This window comes from Pan troglodytes, chromosome 16 (assembly GCF_028858775.2).
Source record: "Pan troglodytes isolate AG18354 chromosome 16, NHGRI_mPanTro3-v2.0_pri, whole genome shotgun sequence".
Classification (NCBI taxonomy): Eukaryota; Metazoa; Chordata; class Mammalia; order Primates; family Hominidae; genus Pan; species Pan troglodytes.
In genome coordinates this window covers 58,502,337-58,524,660 of record NC_072414.2, presented here as the reverse complement: position 1 = coordinate 58,524,660, position 22,324 = coordinate 58,502,337, and the positions used below count along the sequence as shown (strand labels likewise).

The following is a 22,324-nucleotide window of genomic DNA, read 5'->3' as shown; positions in this document are numbered from 1 at the left end:
TGATTTTCAGTAGAGGCAGGGTTTTACCATATTGGCCAGGCTGGTCTCGAGCTCCTGACCTCAAGTGATCTGCCAGCCTCAGCCTCCCAAAGAGTTGGAATTACAGGCCTGAGTCACCGCGCCTGACTGGAAAAAGTCATTTGTAACCCTTCCACCAGAGGTGACTGCTATTAAGATTTTTAGCATATTTGTTTCCAGATTTTTCTCTCCAAAAGTTAACTTCATATACAATTGTGTATATTCCTTTTTATCAAATATTGTAAGCATTTCTCCATATCATTTATCAGCATCATTTTTTCAGCAACTATTACATGTGCCATATGTAGCTATATCATTATTTACTTAGCCATTCCATTAGCAAGAGAAATTTAGGTCCTTTAAATTTTTATGCCAATATAAATGAGGCTGAGATGACTATTCTGATACATAAAGTCTTGATACATATTTATGTGTATGAGCTTAGGGTACATCTTAACAAAAGAATTATTGGTTCAAAGGCCATGACACATTGTGAGGATCTCAATATATTACCAAAATTGCTTTTTAGAGAATATCTCAACTTGCATTCTCATCAGTAGTATATGAGAATACTCATTCACAGCAACACTTAACAATGACAATATTAGTAGTTTACACACACTGGGCACTTAACTATGAGCTAGGCACTAGGTGCATTACATGGATAACATTAGTCAATCCTGGAACACTACGAGGTAGATACTATTCTTACCTTTACTTTACAGATGAGGATGTTGGGGCACAAGAAAAGTAAAGGAACCTGCCGAACTTTACACAGCTAGAAAGTAGCAGAGCTGAAATTCAGACTCAGGCAGTTGGCTTCAGAGCCTGTGTCTTTACATCATGCTATGCTGCTGAGAAAATGATCTGACACACACTACTAAACCTACCCATGGCTGTATATCACCACGTTGTAGACTCTGGATGATCAATGTGAAACACTTCACCAAGTCTTGGTATGAAATCACACCTTGGAAAACAAGTCAGTGTAACATTATTTTCAGGGTATTTCTACAGATCAAATATATCATTAATCTTAAGGATACACAAATGAAGTAGAAAGCAAGAATCTGTACTTTGCGAGCAGGGGAAAGGGAAAGAAATTAAAGTGACAAAAAAAAAAAAGATTTAATGAATTTCTAAAGAAAGAAACCAAATTCAGATTGCCAAAAAATAACATGCTTAGTAAAATACTAAAGAATATCTTTTCCTTTTTCAATAATTATAATTTCAGTAAGGTATATGTTTTGGTTCATATAAATAGATCATGAAAATTACCTAAGTCTTATACTTAAAAAGGCAGGAGAAAAGGATAATTCTACAAATTACTTTGTCTTAGTACAATTCTTAAGCAGAATGCACCAATGTGTCATTAGAAATGAATTAGATAAAGTTAAGAACCAGACTTCCCCACAAGACTAGTGGTACACACTGTATTATTTCCAAAAGACTTAAAAATAAACCTAAGAAATAAGAGGAAAAATTTAAATCATGATGGACACCTACTACTGCTCATTTTGCACCACAGTTGCTCAGCAAAATCAAGATCACTCCGAACTTTGAAAAGACGCTTGACGGAACGATCGACTGCAGCAGTGTCATGCTTCAAGGTCTGAAAAAGAAGCAAGCTTCAGAGAATACTCAGTTTTTTTTTTTTAAGTGAAATAATTTAAGCCTTCAAATGCTGCTCTGAGAAATTATGGATTCATGAACACACACAAAGATATGAACGCATTTTCTACAACTTCATTCACTAATGAGGAGATACAAATCAACAGTGAAAAACAAGACCCTTAATATTGTTTTAAAATTATAGTGCCTAAAAGTGAGCATTCAGCTTTCCCTCCATGTAAAAAAAAAATTAAATTACCTTGGTCTCCGTTTTCCTATTTGTCAGATGAGAATATATCTAGTTTAATTTAACAGTACCATCTTAGAGTATATTAATATATGATAGTAGAGCCATTTTATAGTAATATTAACATATTCATTTCTACTTCTCTGCAATTGAGCAACGAATAATACATATATACCAGTTCTCTTCAAAAATATTTATCAGTTCTGACCAGGCACAGTGGCTATGCCTGTAATCCCAGCACTTTGGGAGGCCAATGCAGGTGGATTGCTTGAGCCCACGAGTTCAAGACCAGCCTAGGCAATATAGTGAGACCCCATCTCTACAAAATATTTAAAAATTAGCCAGACGTGGTGGTGCACACCAGTAGTCCCAGCTACTCGGGGACCTGAGGTGGGAGGATCGCTTGAGCCCTGGAGGTCAAAGCTGCAGTGAGCCATGGTGGAGCCACTGCATTCCAGCCTGGGTGACAGAGCAAGACCTTGTCTCAAAAAAATAATAATAATTAAACAAAAATATTTATCAGTTCTTAAGGAAAACAATAACCAGTGCTGACAATAAAGATCAACAAAAATTCCCCTTAAATGCTGCCTTGATATACCAAATCCATTTGCGATGGTACAACATGAAAGATGTCAGCATAACCGAATTTTAAAAGCTATTTCTGTGTATATTTCTAACTGATAATAATCACTTACCTCAACCTCAGTGTCTTTTTTTGTAGAATCACCAAATCCATCCAGCTTATTTAAGTCTAGAAAGTGGCAAAAGTTTATTAGCTCTTGATTTTTCTGCTTTCCAAATTATTTCCATCCTAATCCTATTTTCAAATGGTAAATGGGGACAGTAGAAGTCTAACTAAGGATTTTAGCAAATTACTGAACTCTGGTAGAGATTATAATAGATATCCATCAGGTGGGGGTGTGAGGATGAACAGAGGTAACAGAAAAGCCCCTGACACATGGCATCAGGCACATGGTAGGTATTCAAAGGCTACTGCTTCATCTCTTTTTTCCTTCAATCTCAAATATAAATTAAATCTTATTAATTCTTAGGATTACTTAGATCTCTACCATTAGCAATTCAGAACAAAAGCTGTCCCTCTGACCATAACAGATCTCATAGCTTTGTATATATTCCAATCAAAAAAGAGTATCAAGCTTAAAGAGAAACTTGTATTTAAACATAGCAAGTATAAATTCTCAATTAATAAAACAAGTAATACACCATTCAGAAATTCCTGCACAAGTTCAACAGCAGATTTTGCTTCCAGGGGCTCGAGCCATTCAGTGACACCAGTCCTCAAACCATCAGCCAAAACCTACAGGAGATTTAAAAACCCCAAAAACTTGTTAGCAGAAAACACTGTTTAATCAATAAGGATGTATGTAATAATAATATTAATTGCAGTAACATTTCTTGAGTGTTTATCACATCCCAGGTACTGCTGTGGTGCTTTATATATAGTACATGTTATTTAATCCTAACAAAACTCTATGGTAGATATTACTATTATTCTTATCTTATTGAGGCTAAGAGAGGTTCAGTAACTTGCTCATGGTCACACAATTAGTAACTGATAGTCCCAGGATATATATCCAGTGGTCTGATCCCAAAGATGGTACTCTGAACAATGATGCCACGTGCATAGGTGCTACAGAGGACTTAAGACTGAGGATACTGGGTTTGCCCTGGAGATGCTTGCAACTTTGGCAAAGATAGACGGATAAGACAAATGAAGTAGTCTGGGGATGAATAAATGTAAAAAGTGGAAGTTTATATTAAAATAATATAAATATGTATGCACATACATACAATATCTCAATGGACTTAAGAAAAAGCAGTCAAGTGCCGGGCGCCGTGGCTCACACCTGTAATCCCAGCACTTTGGGAGGCCGAGATGGGTGGATCATGAGGTCAGGAGATCGAGACCACCCTGGCTAACATGGTGAAACCCCGTCTCTACTAAAAAAATACAAAAAAATCAGCCGGGCATGGTGGCGGGTGCCTTTAGTCCCAGCTACTCAGGAGGCTGAGGCAGGAGAATGGCGTGAACCCAGGAGGCGGAGCTTGCAGTGAGTCGAGATGGTGCCACTGCATTCCAGCCTGGGCAACAGAGCAAGACTCAAAAAGAAAGAAAGAAAAAGCAGTCAAGTTAGACGGCAAAAGCCAGTGAAACAACGTGTAACTTCAGTTGCAACTCAAATGTGGGAACCATAGGCTGGCAGGAAAACGGCATGAAATAAGATGAAGAGGGTGGTGTGATCCCAACCAGGGTAGAAAAAGCGACTAAGAAGCAGTGGGAAATAGAATTAGAAGAAATAGTATCTAAACCATCAAGGGATCTTCAAAAGTTTTTTAACTTCATATGGCAGAAAACAGCCAATGTTGATTTTTTTGGCAGGAAAATGACATGATCTAGTTAAGAATTTCTCTATCAGAAGTACCAAGGATGGATTCCTAGGAAAGAGAAAATACAACATTTCCCAGCTGAAATGCTATCATCCCCCACTCCCGGGGGGAGGTCTTTAGAAAAATGTGAAGATGGTTGGGCATGGTGGCTCATGCCTGTAATCCCAGCACTTTGGGTGGCCGAGACAGGTGGATCACTTGAGGTCAGGAGTTCAAGACCAGCCTGGCCAACGTGGCGAAACCCCTCTTGAACTAAAAATACAAAAAAATTAGCAGGGCGTGGTGGTGGGCACCTGTAATCCCAGCTACTGGGGAGGCTGAGGCAGGGAAATCACTTGAATCTGGGAGGAGGAGGCTGTAGTGAGCCAAGACTACACCACTGCACTCCAGGCTGGGTGACAGAGTGAGACTCCGTCTCAAAAAAAAAAAAAAAGAAAAATGTGAATATAATTTTTGTTGTCATAAATGATTAGGAGCATAGGAGAACTTGGGGCATGGAGTTTGGTGGGGGCCAGGGATGTTAAACATCTTGGTGTGTGTACCATGGTCCCAAATCACAAAGAATGTTCCTGCCCAAATGCCAATAGTGCCCCTGTTGAGAAACAATGAATCATCATTAGCATGGTCCCAGAAGAAGATGGTAAAGATTTTAACTAAGATGAGCACAGTGAAAGAGACTTCAAAGGAGGAAAAGAATTGTATATGTATGGGGGGAAGGGTAGCAAGGTATATGTGGAATAAAAGAAAAAATCCTATCCATTTATAAAATATAGGGGGTTGAACACAGACAGACTATGGCCACATGTATATCTAAGATTCTGTGACTTTTTAAGGGAGACTTGAATTAGACAAACACACATTTAAATGAACTTGTGCCAGCTCTTCCATTTACCAGTTTGTTGTCACCTTCAGGCAAAATAACTGAACCAGCCAGCACCATGCGTGGCACACAGCAGAGTGGCATCTTCTAGCTATAGTAGTACGTAGTGGTGATAGAAATAACAGTTCTTACTAAAGTGAAATATGAGATTTCTAGTGTAGGAAATTGAAGGAACGATGGGACCACAGACAGAAATGGGGGGTTTTCAAAGAGGATGTAGTCTGGAGAAGATAGTTTCATTTTGACATACTGACTCTTGAAGCAATAGCACTCTACCCAAGTGGGAAATAATTTGGTGGAAGCTGGAAAGATGGGAAGTGCTATCAGCTTAAAGATGAGGGTTTGGAGCTTGCTCACAAAGGTGTCAGTCAAATCACTGAATAGATCAGCTCTGCAAGGGTGCAGAGAGAGAAGGGCAGAGATGTGAGGGCAAAAGTATGATGGAGGCCCGCAGTAAGGGTCCTAAAAGAGGGGCTTTCAAGAAAGAAGAAAGGTGAGAAAGGTAGGAAAACTATCAGTTTTATACAAACAGAGAAATAATACTTACTCATAGGAAGTAAAAGTATCAAAAATAGTTGGTACCATGCTAGATGGTAAGGGCACAATAGGGAACCAGGCACTCAAATCTAGTAGAGGAGACAGATAAGTAAACAAATTACTGTGTTTTATAAACACACCGACAAGAGGTATGTGTGGAGTTCTACAGCAACACAAGCCATTCTGTGAGATCAATGCAACCATCATAGAGAGCTCACCTAGCAAAGAGGTGGGAGAAGTGCATACCAGGTAGATCAAGATGCACACACCAGAAGATGATAGAGTATGACAGGATCCGAGCTACAAGCAAGAAGCTTGGTATGATGAGGGTTGGGGGTTCAGTGGGAATGGAAGTAAAGTGTGAGATTAAGCTAAAGAAATAAGCAGGAGCCAATAAGCACATGAAATCAAAACTACAAAGAGATACCACTTCACTACCACTAGGATAGCTACAATTAAAAAACAGACAATATCAAGTGTTCACAAAGATGTAAAGAAATCAGAACCCTCATATACTACTGAAAGAAATATAAAATAACATAACTACTTTGGACAACAGTTATACTTTGGCAGTTCCTCAAAAGGTAAATATACAATTACCATATGATCTAGTAACTCCACCCAAGACATGTGAAAACATGTCTACACAAAAACTTGTATGTAAATGTTCATGGAGGCATTATTCATAATAGCCACAAAGTAGAAACAACTAAGATGTCAATTGACTGATGAATGAACAAAATGTGGTATATCCACACACAATGGAAAAATAAATAAATTAATTAAAAAAATAGAACAACACAAAGGGTGAGAGAAATGTAGCTATTAACGACCTAATGCTCCCGTTAATTGTAAGGACAACTACCACAGAAGTAAAATTTAACTGCCCAAACTGTCAGAGCTTCTAATGGATACATAACATCTGAACAAGTTTTGAGTAACACAAACCTAAGTAAAAACAACAATAGCACACATTTTTATAAAAACATGAGATTTAAGGAAAGGAATTCTAGAAGGATACTCACAAGAAGAAATTTCAGTTCTCTGTAGAGATGATTCAAAGGACCTCTGGGCTCTCCTGATTCCACTTTAATATTCTAAAAAGTTTCCAAAGTCTGTCAGTTTTCTACTGCGAATCCTACCTTCTCTACATAAGTGTTATACTTGCATTTCAAACTATCTTTCACACATTAAAAAATATATTTCATAAAGGACCAATGAATTGAAAAATGAGGTCAACACATCATTTAGAACATCTTACTCAGAGATTTTGCCATCTTGACCCAATAATCTAAATTAAAACCACTTATCCTCTTTCTATGACATAACCAATTGTACCTATGTGGAACAACTGCCCTCCTCACACACTCTCCTGCCTTTTCCCAAGGAATTTCCAGGAGGACAAGGTAGGAGAAATTTAAATAAATATATCTCAAGATTCGGTGATAACTTAGCATTATCACAAACCAAAATGAAGTCTCCCAATAAATCTGTTTATTAGACTCCTTCTAACTAAACCAACAGTGTGCTGTCCTAGCCAGAGGTCAATGTCTTACAAACCTTAGATTGCAAACATAAAAAAAGAAAAACGTAAATGCCAATGTATGTAAATTCCCATTACAGGAAAAGTATAAAGAATATAATTATCCATGTCTGGGCGCAGTAGCTCACACCTGTAATCCCAGCACTCTGGGAGGCTGAGGCGAGTGAATCAGTTGAGGTCAGAAGTTCAAGATCAGCCTGGCCAACTGGGCGAAACCCCATCCCTACTAAACTTACAAAAATTAGCCAGGTTTAGTGGCACGCCCCTGTAATCCCAGCTACTCAGGAGGCTGAGGCAGGAGAATAGCTTGAACCTGGGAGGCAGAGGTTGCCGTCAGCTGAGATTATGCCACTGCACTCCAGCCTGGGTGACAGTAAGACTCTGTCTCAAAAAAAGAATATAATTATCCATAATCTTGCCACTCTGAAGGAACCACTATTAACACTATCCAGGCTTCTGTATATACATTTTTAAAAAAATATAGTTGAGATCGCATTACATAAATAATTTATACTTTTTCTTTTTTCTTTTTGCTTAATAAGCACATCCTATTATTAATATTCAAGATTTTAAAACATGCTTTTAGAGACTGTATATAATATTTCATCATGAAATCTATTTTAGGCCAGGTGTGGTGGCTCATGCCTGTAATCCCAGCACTTTGGGATTTCGAGACCAGCCTGGTCAATATGGTGAAAACCCGTCTCTATTAAAAATACAAACAAATTAGCTGGGCATGGTGGCATGCACCTGTAGTCCCAGCTACTTGGGAGGCTGAGGCAGAACTGCTTGAACCCAGGAGGAAGGCAGAGACTGCAGTAAGCCGAGATGACGCCACTGCACTCCAGCCCGGCAGACAGAGCGAGGCTCCGTCCCACAAAAAAAAAAAAAAAAAAAAAAAAAAAAAAAAAAAAAGAAATCTATTTTAACTATTCCCTACTGAACATTCCAGTTTTGTTTATAGTATTTTGGAAACACAGTTATATCACTGCACTGAATATCTTACACATGAATTTTTGTTAGCAATTTTGACTAATTTCTTTTTTTTGAGACAGAGTCTCACTCTGTCACCCAGGCTGGAGCGCAGTGGCACAATCTTGGCTCACTAAAACCTCTGCCTCCCGGGTTCAAGCGATTCTTCTGCCTCAGCCTCCCGAGTAGTTGGGACTACAGGCACACAACACCACACCCAGCTAATTTTTGTATTTTTAGTAGAGACAGGGTTTCACCATATTCGTAAGGCTGGTCTTGAACTCCTGACCCCATGATCCGTCCTCCTCAGCCTCCCAAAGTGCTGGGATTATAGGCATGAGCCACTGCGCCCAGCCAATTTTGACTGATTTCTTAAGACAGATTCCTAGAAATGTAAATATAGAGTGAAAGGGCTTAATATTATAATGATTCTTGATGTGTTACCAATATCTCCACCCTTTTAAGAATAAGAGGGCCAGGCACAGTGGCTCACGCCTATAATCCCGGCGTGAGCCACTTTGGGAGGTGGAGGTGGGAGGATCACTTGAGCCCAGGGGTTTGAGACCAGCTTGGGAAACATAGGGAGACTCTGTCCCTACAAAAAAAGTTAAAAAATTAGGTGTGGTGGCGCTTGCGTGTAGTCCTAGCTACTCAGGAGGCTGAGGCGGGCGGACTGCTTGAGCACAGGAGTTCGAGGCTGCAGTGAGCAGTGATTGTGCCACTTTACTCCAGCCTGGGTGACAGAGTAAGACTCTGTCTCAAAACAAAACAAACAAACAAACAAAAACACGGATTCACTTGAGCCACCACTCAAAAACTTTATTCATCACTAGAAAATTCTTAAGTTATATGATTATAGGGCTGAGGGCAACTGATAGATCAGATCACCTGACAAAACCTTCACTGGCTGCCCTGGTGAGACGTTAGTGGCAAGGTGGGCCTTTCAGAGTTGTCCAAGCTCACACTCAGCAAGTGCCAAGGCTAGAGGCATGGAGCACCAGCAACAAGCAAGTAAGCCAACATTTAGGAGTCTCATGAACCCGAAAAGGAAATAGGGCCCACTCTTACCAGAGTTGCAGTTGAAGAAAGTGGAGGGATTTGAAGAATCTCATCCACAGGACTCCAGGAAATATCCAAAGTGATCGCAGTTTGTGATGCTGTGATTGTATCATCCAAGGCAGAGGACTTAAAGAGCTCATACTGGGCAAAGCCTTTGGATGTTACCTGAAAAGAGTGCACCCAGCAGATCATTTAGCTGTGCTTCCACGTGGCCAAGAGTCCATTACTCAAATTATTTTGATCCTTGTCCCAAAAGAAAAAAGAGCACACACGCCATACTTTTGGGATATATACTTTCCATATATTTTTGGGATATATACTTTCCATATTTTTGGGATATATACTTTCCATATATCCCAAATAGAAAAGTAAGACAATTCTTTGAAACCACAAAGATTGGCTAAAAGGCATGAAGGCATTTTAATTTTGGTCATTAGCTGATATGAAAATAAACATAAACATTTTCATACTACAGAAAAATATCTAGTCATCTTAGGAGTGAAAAAAAACCTGTAAACTAGGAAGGCAGGTTGACAACAATTTGAAGAAAATAATATGAGTAGAAGCAAAACACTTACAGTAGACAAGTGATGTCTTTTCTTGTGTAAATTTTTTAGGTTTTCAAGATTTACAGAATAATTTTTATCAGCTATAGGAAATGAAAGAAAGAAATGTAAAGGCACAACTCAAAATTACATTGTCAGAGCTACAAAACTGTAATCCTTCACATTCTCAGTGTACCACAACTCAACAAAATAACTGTTAAAATTAAATTTTAAATCACAGATAAGTGAAATGTTTATAAGAGAATGAAAGTGGGCTGGGTATGGTGGCTCACACATATAATCCCAGCACTTTAGGAGGCCAAGGAGGGAGGATCGTTTGAACCCAGGAGTTCGAGACCAGCCTGGGCAACATAGCAAGACCCTGTCTCTATAGAAAATTAAAAAAACAGCCAGGTGTGGTGGCATGTACCTGTAGTCCCAGCTATTTGGGAGGCTGCGGTGAGAGGATTGCCTGAGCCCAGGAGGTCGAGGCTGCAGTGAGCCATGATTGCGCCACTGCACTCCAGCCTGGGTGACAGAGTAAGATCCTACCTCGAAAAACTAAAAAAAAGAATTTAAGTGTAACAGCCAGGCACAGCAGCACTTGCCTACAATGCCAGCTACTCAGGAGGCTGAGGTGGGAGGATTGCTTCAGGCTGAGTTTGAGACCAGCCTGGGCAATACAGTGGGACCCTGTCTCTTAAAAACAAATTAAAAATAAAAATAAAATTAGCTGGCCATGGTTGTGCTCTCCTGTAGTCGCAGCTATTCAGGAGGTTATGGTGGGAGGATCACTTGAGCCCAGGAGTTTGAGGCTGCAGTGACCTATGAACGCACTACGGTACCCTAACCTGGGCTACAGAGTGAGGCTCTGTCTCTAAAAAAATAAATAAATAAAAAATAAAGTGGAAGTTGGGCACGGTGGCTCATGCCTGTAATCCCAGCACTTCGGGAGGCCGAGGGGGGTGGATCTTGAGATCAGGAGCCTGACCAATATGGTGAACCCCCGTCTCTACTAAAGACCAGCCTGACCAATATGGTGAAACCCCGTCTCTATTAAAAATACAAAAAAATTAGCCGGGCGTGGTGGCGGGTGCCTGTAATCCCAGCTACTCCGGAAGCTGAGGCAGAGAACTGCTTGAACCCAGGAGGCAGAGGTTGCAGTGAGCCGAGATCGCGCCACTGCACTCCCACCTGGGCGACAGAGCAAGACTCCGTCTCAAAATAAATAAATAAATAAACATAAATAAAAAATAAAGTGGAATGAAGGTCAATACTACTACCAAAAATACAATTAAATGTCTACGATTGGAAACATATTGTCAGTTTGTATCTTCCAATGAAATTTTTCAATAATATACACATAGAAATAAAATGAAACCCAAATCAAACAAGTGTAAACCTCCTGTGCAGACTTTTGGAGATCTGTTTCTGGTGTTTCTGGAATACCTCCCACATGCTGCAAGTTACACACTAGAGTAGATTTATGGTGATTAATGCAAGCTCTACCTTGTGCACTTTCATCATAACAATATCAATTTTTGTAAAAAAACATGAAACAATAACTATACAAATGAATAAATACACACACACACTCTCTAGAGAGAGCACTCACCTTTACAACTGACCACATATAAGACAATTCCTGTAATGCTGTTGTTTGTTGTGATAAGCTCAGCTCCTAGCCAACAAGTACCTTCAGGATCTGAACTGTCACATCTTACCCAAAGGGGAGGAAGGGCAGTAACTGGCAGATTAATCTTCAAATGGGTCATATTAGGATTGTGAGCCATGGTATAAAGTCCAATTAACTGCCTTTAAAACAAGAGTAAGGACAAATTATAGATAGAGATTTCCAATTCAAGAATTTCTTTAATTTCTGAGAGACAGGGTCTCACTCTGTTGCCCAGGCTGGAATGCAGTGGTGCGATCATAGCTCACTACAGCCTTGGCCTCCTTGGCTCAAGTGATCCTCCTGTCTCAGCCTCCCAAATAGCTGGGACTACAGATACAAGCCACTGCATCAGGCTTATTTTTATGTTTTGTAGAGACAGAGTCTTGCAGTGTTGCTCAGGCTGGTCTCAAACTACTTGCCTCAAGCAATTCTTCTGCCTTAGCCTTCCAAAGTGTTGGGATTATAGGCATGAGCCACCACGTCCAGCCAGAATTTTCTTTTAAAAAGATATGAGGGGTCTTCCATCCTGGCTAACACGGTGAAACCCCATCTCTACTAAAAATACAAAAAATTAGCCTGGTGTAGTGGCGGACTCCTGTAGTCCCAGTTACTGGGAGGATGAGAATGGTGTGAACCCGGGAGGCGGAGCTTGCAGTGAGCCCAGATCGCACCACTGCACTCTAGCTTGGGCAACAGGGTGAGACTCCGTCTCAAAAAAAAAAAAAAAGATACGAGAGGTCTCACAGAAACAACAACCTAAAACTTAAATAGCAAGATGAATGTATATGTATACTTTATCCATTAATAGATTCACCAGGCAGATCAAAATGCACGCACCAGAAAGTGACAGAGTATGACAGGATTGGAGCTACTATGAGCAGGGAGCTTCAATATGGCAAGGATTGGGGGTTCAGCAGGAGTGGAAGTTCAGTAGAAGTTGAAGAGGTAGGATGTGAGATTAATCTAAAGAAATAAGTAGGAGCCAGGCCGGGCGTGGTGGCTCAAGCTTGTAATCCCAGCACTTTGGGAGGCCGAGGTGGGCAGATCACGAGGTCAGGAGTTCGAGACCAGCCTGACCAACATGGTGAAACCCCGTCTCTACTAAAAATACAAAAATTAGCCGGGTGTGGTGGCTTGTGCTTGTAATCCCAGCTACTCAGGAGGCTGAGGCAGGAGAATTGCTTGAACCCAGGAGGCAAAGGTTGCCGTGAGCCGAGATCACGCCATTGCACTCCAGCCTGGGCGACAGAGTGAGACTCTGTCTCAAAAAAAAAAAAAAAAAAGGAAAGAAAAGAAAGAAGTAGGACCCAATAAACACAAAATGATGCTGTCATTAGTGAGACAGTTAACAAAATTTGAATATGGGCTCTGATTAGATAATGGTATTGTAATAATGTTAGATTTCCAGATTCTCATCATTGTTCCATGGTTATGTAAGAGAATGTATTTGTTCATAGAAAATACAAAGTGGAGCATTTAGGGGTAAAAGAGTACCAGATCTTCACTACATTGTCAATACTTCATTTTTAAAATGGTGTATGTGTGTACATTACTCTCTCTCTCTCTCTCTATATATATACACACACACACACAAACACAAAATCTATAGGTATAACAATAGTTATAAACATATTGTTATAATGATATATAGTTGTAACAATATACATATATAACTATATATGAATACATACATAGCAATACACTGCTTTGCATATTATCTGTCTAGAAAGAGACACAAGAGAGAGAAAAAGGCAAAGGGGAAGAAGGAGAAGAAAAAGAAGCAAATGCTGTAAAATCTAAGCAATTGGTGAATCTGGATTAAGGATATACAGAAGTTCATGCACTATTCTTGTAACTTTCCCATAAATTTGAGAGTGTATCAAAATTGAAAGTCACCAAAAAATGTGGCTTACGTTTTTACTTTTCAAAGACATGAAAACTAAATTGATTACCAACAGATGTCCAGGAAAAAAATTTCTAGGGGATTTTACTTCCAAAAAGAGGTAAAATAACCCCAGAAGGAAAATGCAAGAAGAAATGGAGAGCAAAGAAATAAGCGCATGAATCAACCCACACAAACACTGGCTGGAGAAAATAATACAAATATTTAACATTTAAGTCGTAGGGAGAAAACAGGCCAAATATGACTAAAATCAAGTACCTATGAAGGAGGAGGCTGATTAAACTTTTAAAACTTCTAGGCTGGGCGCAGTGGCTCATGCCTGTAATCCCAGCACATTGGGAGGCTAAGGCAGGTGGATCACCTGAGGTGAGAGTTCAAGACCAGCCTGGCTAACATGGTGAAACCCCGTTTCTACTAAAAATACAAAAAGTTAGCTGGACATGGTGGTGTGTGTCTGTAATCCCAGCTACTTGGGAGGCTGAGGCAGGAGAATCACTTGAACCCAGGAGGCAGAGGATGCAGTGAACTGAGATCGCACCATTGCACTCCAGCTTGGGCAACAAGAGCAAAATGCCATATCAAAGAAAAAAAAAAGAAAAAAAAAACTTCTATAGAGCAAGTAAAAACCAGAATGAAGATATAATTTTGTGAACGTTATTACAGTAGTTATCATTCTCATACCATTCTGTTAGTATTTGCATGACTATATTCGCCAGGACACCCTGAAGACAAGGACTTTTTGGTTTTGGAGGCAGGAGGAGGCTGGACAGAGGGAACTGTACATAGCTACACAGTGGGGAGGCAGGAAGTGAAGCTGGAGAGGTAGCCAGAGGCTCTCAAGTTTCTAACAGGGGCACTACTGGCACCTTGGGTGAGATAACTGCTCATTGTGCAGGAGAGTCCCATGCATTGCGGGATGTTTACCATCCACGGTGCAGGTGCACTAAATGCCAGTAGCTCCTCTCAGTCACTGTGACAAACCAAAATACTTCCCTATATTTCCAATTCCCTCTGGGTATGGTACCACCCCTGGTGGAGGACCAGTGGGGCTAGACAATGAAAGTTCCTGTGTGTCATTCTTAAGGAATTTGGGTTTTTATCATGAAGCCAATGAAGAACCTCTAAAGGATTTTAAGCAGGAAAGAAGCTTGCTCAGGCTTTCATTTGAGGAAGAAAGACTGGAGGGGAACCAGATTACACATAAGGAAAACAATTGAGAAACAACAATAAATTGGTATAGAGGTGTAGAGAAAGGGAAGATAAGTGCAGTATTCTTGGTTACATTTGGGATACCTATCAAATATTCAAGTAGAACTATCCTTAGTTGGGTATACTTATCAGGGGGTGGGGGAGATGAAGGAAGATATAAGGGCTAGGGGCCTATTTTTCCCAAAGTTTATAAGAATGTTTCAATTTAAATCCTAGTTGCCACCCCTACTCAGCATAAGAGAAAACCTACCTTGCCTTCCCAACTGGTAAAGCAAGTGGTCCAACATTTTCGCCAGTAGAGAAATCAGATATGGCAGTTTCTTCAGATTGAAGTTCTTCAATATGACTTGTTTCTTCCTTTTCTAAAGGCTTTAAAAATGTTCTTAATTATTTAACCAGACAAAAGAGCACATAGGATAGCAGCTGACTCTTTACTATGCTACAGAATAATGACAAGTAGAACATAATGTACTTATTTTTATACCCTTAAGCACAAATGATTGGGTTTGGGCAAGAATAGCCACAAACTAGCTTGGTACCAAAAAATCTTGACATCAGGAGCATTTCCACTGTCCTATAAAAAGATATTGACCTTAGTTGCTAATAGCAAAGGAAGCAACTGATGCTTTTAGAAAAGGAAGTGCTCGGCAGGACATGGTGTCGCATGCCTGTAATCCCAGCATTCTGGGAGACTGAGGAGGAGAATCACTTAAGCCCAAGAGGTCGAGACAAACCAAGGCAACACAGGGAGACCTGTGACTACCAAAAAAAAAAAAAAAAAAATCAGCCAGGGTGGTGGCATGCACCTGTGGTCCCAGTTAATCAGGAGGCTGAGGTGGAAGGATTGCTTGAGCTTGGGAGGTGGAGGCTGCAGTGAGCCATGACAGTACCACCACACTCCAGCCTGGGCGAAAGAGCAAGACTACCTTAAAAGCAGAAAAGGAAGTGCTCCAACTTGCACAAAATGATTAGGTAAAGGTAAAATACCAAGGAAACCCAGACGTTCTTGGATTTTTCACTCTCAAAACAGGAAGACCTTCTTTCTGGACCCTTAGGCCCACAGTCTTTTTCTCTAGGGCAATAACCTCTGATTGGTGTTAGTGGGTACTATTATCCATGTGTTTACAAAATAGTTAAATAGCTCAGCCTTGCCAATAATAACAACAAGGGAGTTTTTCAGTGAGATAAAACTGTTATATATCCTGATTGTGGTGGTGACTGCAAGAATCTACATACGTGTTAAAATTCATGGAACTGAACAACAAAAGAAGTCAGCAGGGCGTGGTGGCTCACCCCTGTAATCCCAGCACTTTGGGAGGCCGAGGTGAGTGGATCACGATGTCAGAAGATTGAGACCATCCTGGCTAATATGGTGAAACCCTTTCTCTACTAAAAATACACACAAAAAATTAGCCAGGCGTGGTGGCAGGCGCCTGTAATCCCAGCTACTTGGGAGGCTGAGGCAGGGGAATCGCTTGAACTCGGGAGGTGAAGGTTGCAGTGAGCTGAGATCATGCCACTGCACTCCAGCCTGAGTGACAGAGCGAGACTCCATCTCAAAAAAAAAAAAAAAAGAAAGAAGTGAATTTTATCGATTTATTGATAATTTTACTTGTTTATTTCTTAATGAGGCTACGAGAAAATGTTAAATTGCATATGTGGTTCATATTTATTTGTACTGGACAGCACTACACTTACTCCTAAAAGAATGAGAACTCATTTTCACTGATGCTGATTTTAAAACGTGTACGTTAGATTATTCCCAAGAAACCAAATTTGGTTATGGAGAATTAAACAACCACAAAGTCAAACCAGTACTTACCACTTTTTCCACTATGAATACTATGTCATTTTCATTTAGAACATTTTTCAAAGGGTTTGGTTGGCCTTTGCTGATCAACTGCACTTGGACATCAGCCTGTTAAAACAGGTATCAAGCAATATTATACATACACTTATATATTTCTACTATCTAAACACATAAAGACCAGTCAATGGAAAATTTCCTTAAGAGACAGAGTCTCGGCCGGGCGCGGTGGCTCACGCCTGTAATCCCAGCACTTCGGGAGGCCAAGGCAGGTGGATCACGAGGTCAGGAGATTGAGACCATCCTGGCTAACACGGTGAAACTCCATCTCTACTAAAAATACAAAAAATTAGTCAGGCGTGGTGGCGGGCGCCTGTAGTCCCAGCTGCTCAGGAGGCTGAGGCAGGAGAATGGTGTGAACCCGGGAGGCGGAGCTTGCAGTGAGCCGAGATCATGCCACTGCACTCCAGCCTGGGGGACAGAGTGAGACTCTGTTTCAAAAAAAAAAAAGAGACAGAGTCTCACTATGTTGCCCAGGCTGGAGTGCAATGGCTATTCATAGGCACATGCATAGTGCATTACAGCCTCAAACTCCTGGGCTCAAGCAATCCTCCCACCTCAGCCTCCCCAGTAGCTGGAACTTCAGGTGTGTGCCACCACACCTGGCTAATTATTTTATTTTTCATACAGATGGGGTCTCGCTATATTGCCCAGGCTGGTCTCAAAATTCTGGCCTCAAGCAGTCCTCCCACCTCTGTCTCCCAAAGTGCTGGGAATACAGGCATGAGCCACTGTCCTGGCCAAAACTTCATACATTCTCATTCCAACTGGAAGTTTATTTAAAAGTTTGAAAACAGGCTGGGTACAGTAGCTCACGCCTGTAATCCCAGCACTTTGGGAGGCCGAGGCGGATAGATCACTTGAGGTCAGGAGCTTGAAACCAGCCTGGCCAACATGGGGAAACTCTATCTCTACTAAAAATACAAAAATTAGGCTGGGCACAGTGGCTCACGCCTGTAATCCCAGCACATTGGGAGGCTGAGGCGGGTGGACTGCTTGAGGTCAGGAGTTCAAGACCAGCCTGCTCAAACTGGTGAAACCACATCTCTACTAAGACTACAAAATATCAGGCAGGCATGGTGGCGGGGGCCTGTAATCCTAGCTACTCAGGAGGCTGGGGCAGAAATTGCTTGAACCTGGGAGGTGGAGCTTGCAGTGGGCCAAGATTGTGCCACTGCACTCCAGCCAGGGCAACAGAGCAAGACTCCATCTTAAAAAGTAAAAAATAAATAAACAAATAAAAATGCAAAAATTAGCTGGGCATGGTGGTGGGTGCCTATAATTCCAGCTACTCGGGAGGCTAAGCCAGGAGAATTGCCTGAATCCAGAAGGTGGAGGTTGCAGTGAGCCAATATCATGCCACTGCACTCCAGCCTGGGCAACAGAGTGAGATTCTGCACAGGATAATCATTACCGTTATTAGCCTGGTTGGTACACATTCCTTTTCCAAGCATATAACTCTGTTTAAATACAAACATATGCTGGACACATTGGCACCTGTAATCCCGGCTAATCGGGAGGCTGAGATGGGAGGATGGTTTGAGGCCAGGAATTTGAGACTAGTTACAACACAGCAAGACCATGTCTCTTAAAAAAAAAAAAAAAAAAAAAAAATAGCCAGGTATGGTGGTGCACTGGTAGTCCCAGTTACTTGGGAGGCTGAGGTGTGAGGATCACTTGAGCCCAGGAGTTTGAGGCCGCAGTGAACTTTGATCATACTACTGAACTTCAGCCTGGGCAACAGAGTAAGACCCCATCTCTTTAAAAAATAATAATAAAAATAGAAATGTATCTATTTAGATATCTAATAGGATTTTGCCTAATAAAAACAGGATTCTAATAGTTTTATATCATGAATGTCTGTGTCATTCAATGTTCTTTGGCAGTCTAGTACCACAGCTCTTTTGTCACATAACTAATTCCATATTGTATGACATTTTAGTAGTTTCCAGTTTTTTGCTATTATAAACAATTGATGACATCAATTCAAATGAACACTTTTGAATTATTTTCTTAAGATTAATACCTAAAATCACACTGATACTATTAGACTGCCTTTCAAAATGTTGCACCTACACATTTATACTTCCATCACTTATATCAACATATTAAGCATTTTCATGGCTGGGTGCAGTGGCTCACGAATGTAATCCCAGCACTTTGGGAGGCTGAGGCGGACGGATCACCTGAGGTCAGGAGTTTGAGACCAGCCTGGCTAAGATGGTGAAACCCCGTCTCCACTAAAAATACAAAATTAACAGGGCGTGGTGGTGGGTGCCTATAATCCCAGCTACTTGGGAGGCTGAAGCAGAAGAATCACTTGAACCTGGGAGGCAGAGGTACAGTGAACCAGGATCGCGCCACTGCACTCCAGCCTGGATGACAGAGTGACTCCATCTCAAATAAAAAAAAGACAGAAAAAAAGCATTTTCATTGTTTATTTTTACCATCTCACAGCGAAACATAAGATCTTACTGTTTTGTCATTTGTTTGATCAATAATGATGGTGAACAGTTTCTTTTTATCTTTTTTTTTTTTTTTGAAGACAGGCTCTCGCTCTGTCACCCAGACTGGAGTGCAGTGGCACCATCTTGGCTCACTGTAGCCTTAACCTCCCAGACTCAAGCGATCCTCCAGCTGAGGCCTCCCAGTAGTAGTAGCTGGGACTATAGGTGCGTGACACCACACCCAGCTAATTTTTTTTTGCTTTTTGTAGAGACAAGGTCTCACCATATTGGTCAGGCTGGTTTCAAACTCCTCAGCTCAAGCAATCCTCCCACCCCAGCCTCCCAATGTGCTAGGATTACAGGTGTGAGCCACCACACTCGGCCAAGGTAAACAGCAGTTTCTAATATGCTTATTAATCATAAATATTCTTATTATTTGAATCCATTTGGTTTCTTAGTTTGGATATTAAAGCATGAAGAAACCAAGCACAGAGAGCCAAGGATACTGTGTTATTCTAATCTACTAGGTTCTTGAGAAGTTTCAGGTACTGTTGTGGGTTGAAGTGTGTCCCCAAAAATGGTATCTTGAAGGTCTAACCTCCAGTTCCTATAAATGTGACTTTATTTGGAAATAAAATCTTGGCAAATGTAATCAAGATGAGGATTAATTTGGATTAGGGCAAGCCCTAAATCCAATGACTGGTATACTTAAAAGGAAAGAGAGAGGCATAGACACGCAGGGGGAATACCACGTGTCTACAGAAGCAGAGATTTGAGTGATGTGTTTACAAGCCAAGCAATACCAAAGATTGCTGGAAACCATCAGAAGGTAGAAAGAGGCAAGGAAAGATTCTTTCTTAGAGAATTCAGGAAGAGCATGCACTTGCTGACACCTTAATTTCAGAATTTTAGTCTCCAGAACTGGGAGAGAATAAATTTTTGTGTTTGAAGCTGCCTAATTTGCAGTATTTTGCTATAGCAGCTCTAGGAAACTAATAAAGATATCAAGCAGCAAGAATTCAGGCACGAAGGGATAAATGAGTTTACCCAGATATATCTGATTCTTGAGTTTGGCTAGTGAGAATTCAGACAGTGAAAGGTAACTCTATTTGCATGTTTCTTTCTTGATTACTTACTCGTGTCCTTTGCCTATTCTTCTTTTATACTTTTTTGTCTTTCTCATTGATTTTTTTTTTTTTTTTGAGATAGTCTCGCTCTGTCGCCCAGGCTGGAGTGCAGTGGTGTGATCTCTGCTCACTGCAACCTCTGCCTCCCAGGTTCAAGTGATTCTCCTGCCTCAGCCTCTCTAGTAGCTGGGACTACAGGCACAAGCTACTGCACCTGGCATTTTATTTTATTTTATATTTTATTTTATTTTATTTTATTATTTTATTTTATTAGAGACGGAGTTTCACTCTGTCGCCCAGGCTGGAGTACAATGGCTTAATCTTGGCTCACTGGAACCTCTGCCTCCCAGGTTCAAGTGATTCTCCTGCCTCAGCCTCCTGAGTAGCTGGGACTACAGGCACACGCCACCATGCCCAGCTAATTTTTGTATTTTTTAGTAGAGCTGGGGTTTCACCATGTTGGCCAGGCTGGTATCGAACTCCTGACCTCAGGTGATCCATCCGCCTCAGCCTCCCAAAGTGCTGCAATTACAGGCATGAGCCATCGTGCCCAGCCATCTTCCTCATTGATTTTTAAGAGAGAGATATATGTGTATATATATATATATATATATATAGCCACACACACACACATAAATATAGATATTACAGCTTCTCATTCATGAGTATTCCCCCCCCCAGCTTGTCTGTTAATGTATACTTTATTTTAGTTTGCTAATTATTTCATGGACATAGGTTTTATCTCCCCAAGTATGGAGAGTTTACTTATGAAACACTCAGCACGTATTAAATGCTAAATAAATATATGAATGCTTATAGCAGCTCTCATAATCATCAAAAACTGGAAAAAACCCAATGTCCTTCAACTGGTGAATGGATAACCAAACTATGGTACATCCATACAATGGAATACTACTCAGAAATAGAATGAATTGTTGATACACACAACAACATAGATGAGTCTTAAATGCATTATACTAATTGAAAGAAGCCAGAACCAAAAGGCTGTATGATTTTATTTATAGGATATTCTGGAAAAGGTAAAACTACAGAGACAAAAAATAGATTAATGTTTGCCAGGAACTAAGGGAGGGCAAAGGGCTCACTGTAAAGGGACATAAGAACATTTTTGGAGAGGATAGAAATATTCTATATCTTGATTATAGGGTGGTGACTAAATAATTTATCAGAAGTTCGGCTGGGCGCGGTGGCTCAAGCCTGTAATCCCAGCACTTTGGGAGGCCGAGGCGGGCGGATCATGAGGTCAGGAGATCGAGACCATCCTGGCTAACATGGTGAAACCCCGTCTCTACTAAAAATACAAATAAATTAGTCAGGTGTGGTGGCAGGCACCTGTAGTTCCAGCTACTCGGGAGGCTGAGGCAGGAGAATGGCGTGAACCCGGGAGCCGGAGCTTGCAGTGAGCCGAGATCGCGCCACTGCACTCCAGCCTGGGTAACAGAGCATGACTCCGTCTCAAAATAAAAATAAAAACAGACAATTTTAGGATTAGAGTTGTGTTTAAAAACCAAATTGTTCATACCTCATAGAGAAATGGGTCTTTACGGATTCCTTTCTTTTCTTCATTAAATTTCCTGAAACGCAGAACCACATGTGAAAAACAGAACTACATTATCTCTCCTGTTATTCACACTCAGGAGTCAGTCATCACTTTATCTCTGCAGGACACCTATGGGAAAGGCAAAAAGCAAGTACTTACAGCAGCCCTAAGATGTAGTTGCAGAGAGAGAAAAAAAGCAGAAAAGAAGCATTAGGTTAAGAAGAAAAGAGAACCAAAAAAGAAAACTGTGACAGAGATTAATAGACTGTTGCCCTCAATTGGGTACAACTGATTCTCAGAGGCAGCAGGAAATTGGGTTGCCTGCTTCTACTGTGTGTCTTTTCAAACACACCACCAGTTAAAATTAAAATGTAACTTGCCACATGACCTTTCAAAGTAAAAATGATTGGATTCTGATCTGTTACTGAATCAGTGGGTAACCACAGAGAAGTTACTTAAGGGTCCTAGGCCTTAGATTTCTATGGCTAAAATGGAAGCATCTGTCCTCCATTTTTATAACTTGTTACTCAAAGTTAGTAAATTTGATTATGTTGACCATTTCCTTTTCAAAATGTAAGCATGAAACTCCAGGATATCATTTAATTATTATCCTTTAATTCAAGAAAGTTTTAAAATAGTGAATCTAAAGCACTTAAACTGTAATCCATTAACATACCAAAATACACACCAGCCTGATCTACACTGAAAAGAAAT

General features: G+C 40.7%; 1 protein-coding gene across 4 annotated transcripts in view; it reads right to left on the bottom strand.

The window, feature by feature from the left end:
* The window catches only part of ZWILCH (zwilch kinetochore protein), a 44,442-nt gene that overhangs the window by 18,974 nt on the left and 3,144 nt on the right, over window positions 1-22,324 (bottom strand). For 2 of the 4 annotated variants that reach the window (XM_054667708.2, XM_510495.9), the window contains exons 2-12: window positions 21,593-21,644; window positions 16,431-16,526; window positions 14,859-14,977; window positions 11,437-11,636; window positions 9,855-9,925; window positions 9,286-9,441; window positions 6,728-6,799; window positions 3,101-3,194; window positions 2,572-2,627; window positions 1,525-1,630; window positions 909-988 (exon numbers count right to left, since the gene is read on the bottom strand). In XM_054667708.2, the coding sequence (XP_054523683.1) occupies window positions 909-988; window positions 1,525-1,630; window positions 2,572-2,627; window positions 3,101-3,194; window positions 6,728-6,799; window positions 9,286-9,441; window positions 9,855-9,925; window positions 11,437-11,614 (813 nt within the window). In that variant the 5' untranslated portion in view covers window positions 11,615-11,636; window positions 14,859-14,977; window positions 16,431-16,526; window positions 21,593-21,644. Of the gene's footprint in view, window positions 1-908; window positions 989-1,524; window positions 1,631-2,571; window positions 2,628-3,100; window positions 3,195-6,727; window positions 6,800-9,285; window positions 9,442-9,854; window positions 9,926-11,436; window positions 11,637-14,858; window positions 14,978-16,430; window positions 16,527-21,592; window positions 21,740-22,324 lie in introns of all 4 variants that reach the window. The other 2 variants (XM_063795190.1, XM_063795189.1) reach the window with 1 other exon arrangement.